This window comes from Microtus oregoni, unplaced genomic scaffold (genome assembly GCF_018167655.1).
Source record: "Microtus oregoni isolate MIOR12 unplaced genomic scaffold, Mior012 000014F_ref0000157, whole genome shotgun sequence".
Lineage (NCBI taxonomy): Eukaryota > Metazoa > Chordata > Mammalia > Rodentia > Cricetidae > Microtus > Microtus oregoni.
In genome coordinates this window covers 33,344,263-33,347,478 of record NW_024543073.1, presented here as the reverse complement: position 1 = coordinate 33,347,478, position 3,216 = coordinate 33,344,263, and the positions used below count along the sequence as shown (strand labels likewise).

The 3,216-nt window shown below is 39.9% G+C and overlaps 1 protein-coding gene across 1 annotated transcript; it reads left to right on the top strand.

Annotated features, from left to right (window-relative positions):
- Positions 1–560: 560 nt before the first annotated feature.
- Positions 561–955, top strand: LOC121455895 (60S ribosomal protein L37). The gene has a single exon (XM_041663670.1). The coding sequence runs from the start codon at positions 595–597 to the stop codon at positions 886–888; it is 294 nt and encodes a 97-aa protein (XP_041519604.1). The 5' UTR covers positions 561–594; the 3' UTR covers positions 889–955.
- The last annotated feature ends 2,261 nt before the right edge of the window (positions 956–3,216 follow it).

The window sequence follows — 3,216 nt, the reverse complement described above, 5'->3', positions numbered from 1 at the left end:
AGTGTTGCTTATATTAGAAAACAACAGTTTTCACCCCCAAACTCTTCTTTCCCTCACAACCTCAGAGGAGCTCTGAAGCACAGACAGTGACTGCACAGAGTGGACCAAGAGAAGAGACCAAGAGAAGAGACCAAGAAAATGGGCTAGAAAGACCTCAGTGACTCCCTGAGACACAGACAGTGACAGTACAGAGCAGACCAAAAACAGTTCCCAAAGGCATAGACAGCAACTACTAGGATTGGACCAAGAGACAAAGACACCGCTGGAAACAATTGGAGGAACAGATGAGTAGGCACCAATGCAAGAATTCATTCAACAAGCTAAAAAGCAACTTGGTAACACCAGAATTCAGTGGTCATACAACAGGAAGACTTGATCATCCTAACCCAGATGAAACAGAAGAAAATGATTTTAAATGTAACTTTATAAGAATGATGGAGAGCTTTAAATAGGAAATGAAAGAGTCCATTAAAGAAATAGAGAAAAAGATAAGCAAAACATAGAAAGAAATCAAAAAATTTCTTAACGAAACCCAAGAAAATAAAACAAAAATAACGCTCTTCCGGTCTCTTTGGCCTCGGAGGCAGAAGCAAGATGACGAAAGGAACGTCATCCTTCGGAAAGCGTCGCAACAAGACGCACACGTTGTGCCGCCGCTGTGGCTCTAAGGCCTACCACCTTCAGAAGTCTACCTGTGGCAAATGCGGCTACCCTGCCAAGCGCAAGAGAAAGTATAACTGGAGTGCCAAGGCTAAGAGACGAAACACTACCGGGACTGGGCGGATGAGGCATCTAAAAATTGTCTACCGAAGATTCAGGCATGGATTCCGTGAAGGGACAACCCCTAAACCCAAGAGGGCAGCTGTTGCAGCATCCAGTTCATCTTGAGGATTTCAATCTGTCATAAAATAAATGTTCTGGTTTCCAAAATTAAAAAAAAAAAAAAAAAAAAAAACAAAAATAACAATCAAACAGGTGAAACAAACAGTCCAAACAGTTCAAGACTTGAAAACTAAAATACAGGCAATAAAGAAAACACAAACCAAGGGAATTCTGGAAGTGGAAAATCTGGGTAAACAAATGGGAACTACAGATGCAAATATAACCAACAGAATACAAGAGATGGAAGAGAGAATCTTAGGGGTTGAAGATACTATGGAGGAAATGGATTCATTGGTCAAAGAAAATGTTAAATCCAAACAAATTCTTAACACAAAATATGCAGAAAATATGGGACACCATGAAAAGACCAAAGCTAAGAATAACAGGATTAGAAGGAGAACTCTAGCTTTTTTTGTTTTGTTTTGTTTTGTTTTGTTTTTTCGAGACAAGGTTTCTCTGTGGCTTTGGAGCCTGTCCTGGGACTAGCTCTGTAGACCAGGCTGGTCTCGAACTCACAGAGATCCGCCTGCCTCTGCCTCCCGAGTGCTGGTATTAAAGGCGTGCGCCGAGAACTCTAGCTTAAAGGCACAGAAAATATATTCAACAAAGTCATAGAAGAAAACTTTCCCAACCTAAAGAAGGATATTCTATGAAATTACAAGAAGCTTACAGAGCCGGGCGGTGATGGCGCACGCCTTTAATCCCAGCACTCGGGAGGCAGATGCAGGTGGATCTCTGTGAGTTCAAGGCCAGCCTGGTATACAAGAGCTAGTTCCAGGAGAGACTCTAAAACTACAGAGAAACCCTGTCTTGAAAAGAGAGAGAGAGAGAGGCTAAGAGAACACCATATAAAGTGGACAAAAAAGGGGTCCCTCACCATATAATAATCAAAACACAAAATATACAGAATAAAGAAAGAATATTAAGAGTTGCAAAGGAAAAAGGTCAAGTAAGAGAAAAGCAGACCTATCAGAATTACACCCGAGTTCTCAATGGAAACCATGAAAGCCAGAAGGACCTGGACAGACGTGCTGCTGACACTTAGAGACCACGGATGCAAGCCCAGACTACTGTACCCAGCAAAGCTTTCTTTCACCATCAATGGAGAAAACAAGATAATCCATGACAAAAACAGATTTAAACAATACCTATCCACAAATCCAACCCTACAGAAAGTACTAGAAGGAAAACCCCAACCCCAAGAAGCTAACTGCACTCACAAAAGCACAGGCAACAAATAACCTCACACCAGCAAACTCCAAAGAAGGGAAATACTACCACTGAAAAATAACAGGAATGAACAATCACTGCTCATTAATATCTCTTAATATCAATGAACTCAGTTCACCTATAAAAAGACACAGGCTCACAGAATGGATACAAAAGTAGGACCCATCCTTTTGCTGTATACAAGAAACACACCTCAACCTCAAAGACAGACATTATCTCAGAGTAAAGTGTTTGGAAAAGATTTTTCCAATCAAATGTATCTAAGAAACGAGTGTAGCTATCTAATATCTAACAAAATAGACTTCAAACTAAAATCAATCAGAAGAGATGAAGGACACTTCATACTCACCACAGGAAAAATCCATCAATATGAAGTCTCAATCCTGAACATCTATGCCCCAAATAAAAGAACACCCACATACGTAAAAGAAACATTATTGAAGCTTAAATTCCACATCAAATCCCACACACTAATAGTAGAAGACTTCACCACCCCACTCTCCACAATGGACAGTACTGCCAGACAGAAACTTAACAGAGAAATAAAAGAACAAAGAGATGTCATGACTCAAATGGACTTAAGACATATCTATAGAACACTCCACTCAGACAAAAAAGAATATACCTTCTCCTCAGCATGTCATGGAACCTTCTCTAAAAGTGACCACATACTCAATAACAAAGCAAACCTCAACAGATACAAAAAAAAAAAAAAAAAAGGAATAATCCCCTGTATTGATCAGATCACCATGATTTAAAATTAGAATTCAACAACAATACTAATTGCAGAAAGTCTACAAACTCATGAAAATTGAACAGTGCTCAATTGAATCATCCCTGAGTCAAGGAAGAAATAAAAAAGAAATTAAAGACTTCCTAGAATTCAATGAAAATGAAGGCACAACTTAAACCTATGGGACACTATGACAGTAGTGCTAAGGGGAAAGTTCACAGCACTAAGTGCCTACGTAAAGTGGAGAAATCTCACACTAGTTGTAGGGGCCGAAATATGCGGCCCATATTCCCCATTGTCTGGCGGGCAGAAAATCTGAGCGATTTACAAAGCTCAATTTGCATCTTCCACACAGAAAGGGATCACCTGGC

Bases quoted from the DNA above. Each gene is read 5' to 3' on its own strand.
- LOC121455895 (XM_041663670.1), top strand. From the start codon at position 595: ATGACGAAAGGAACGTCATCCTTCGGAAAGCGTCGCAACAAGACGCAC.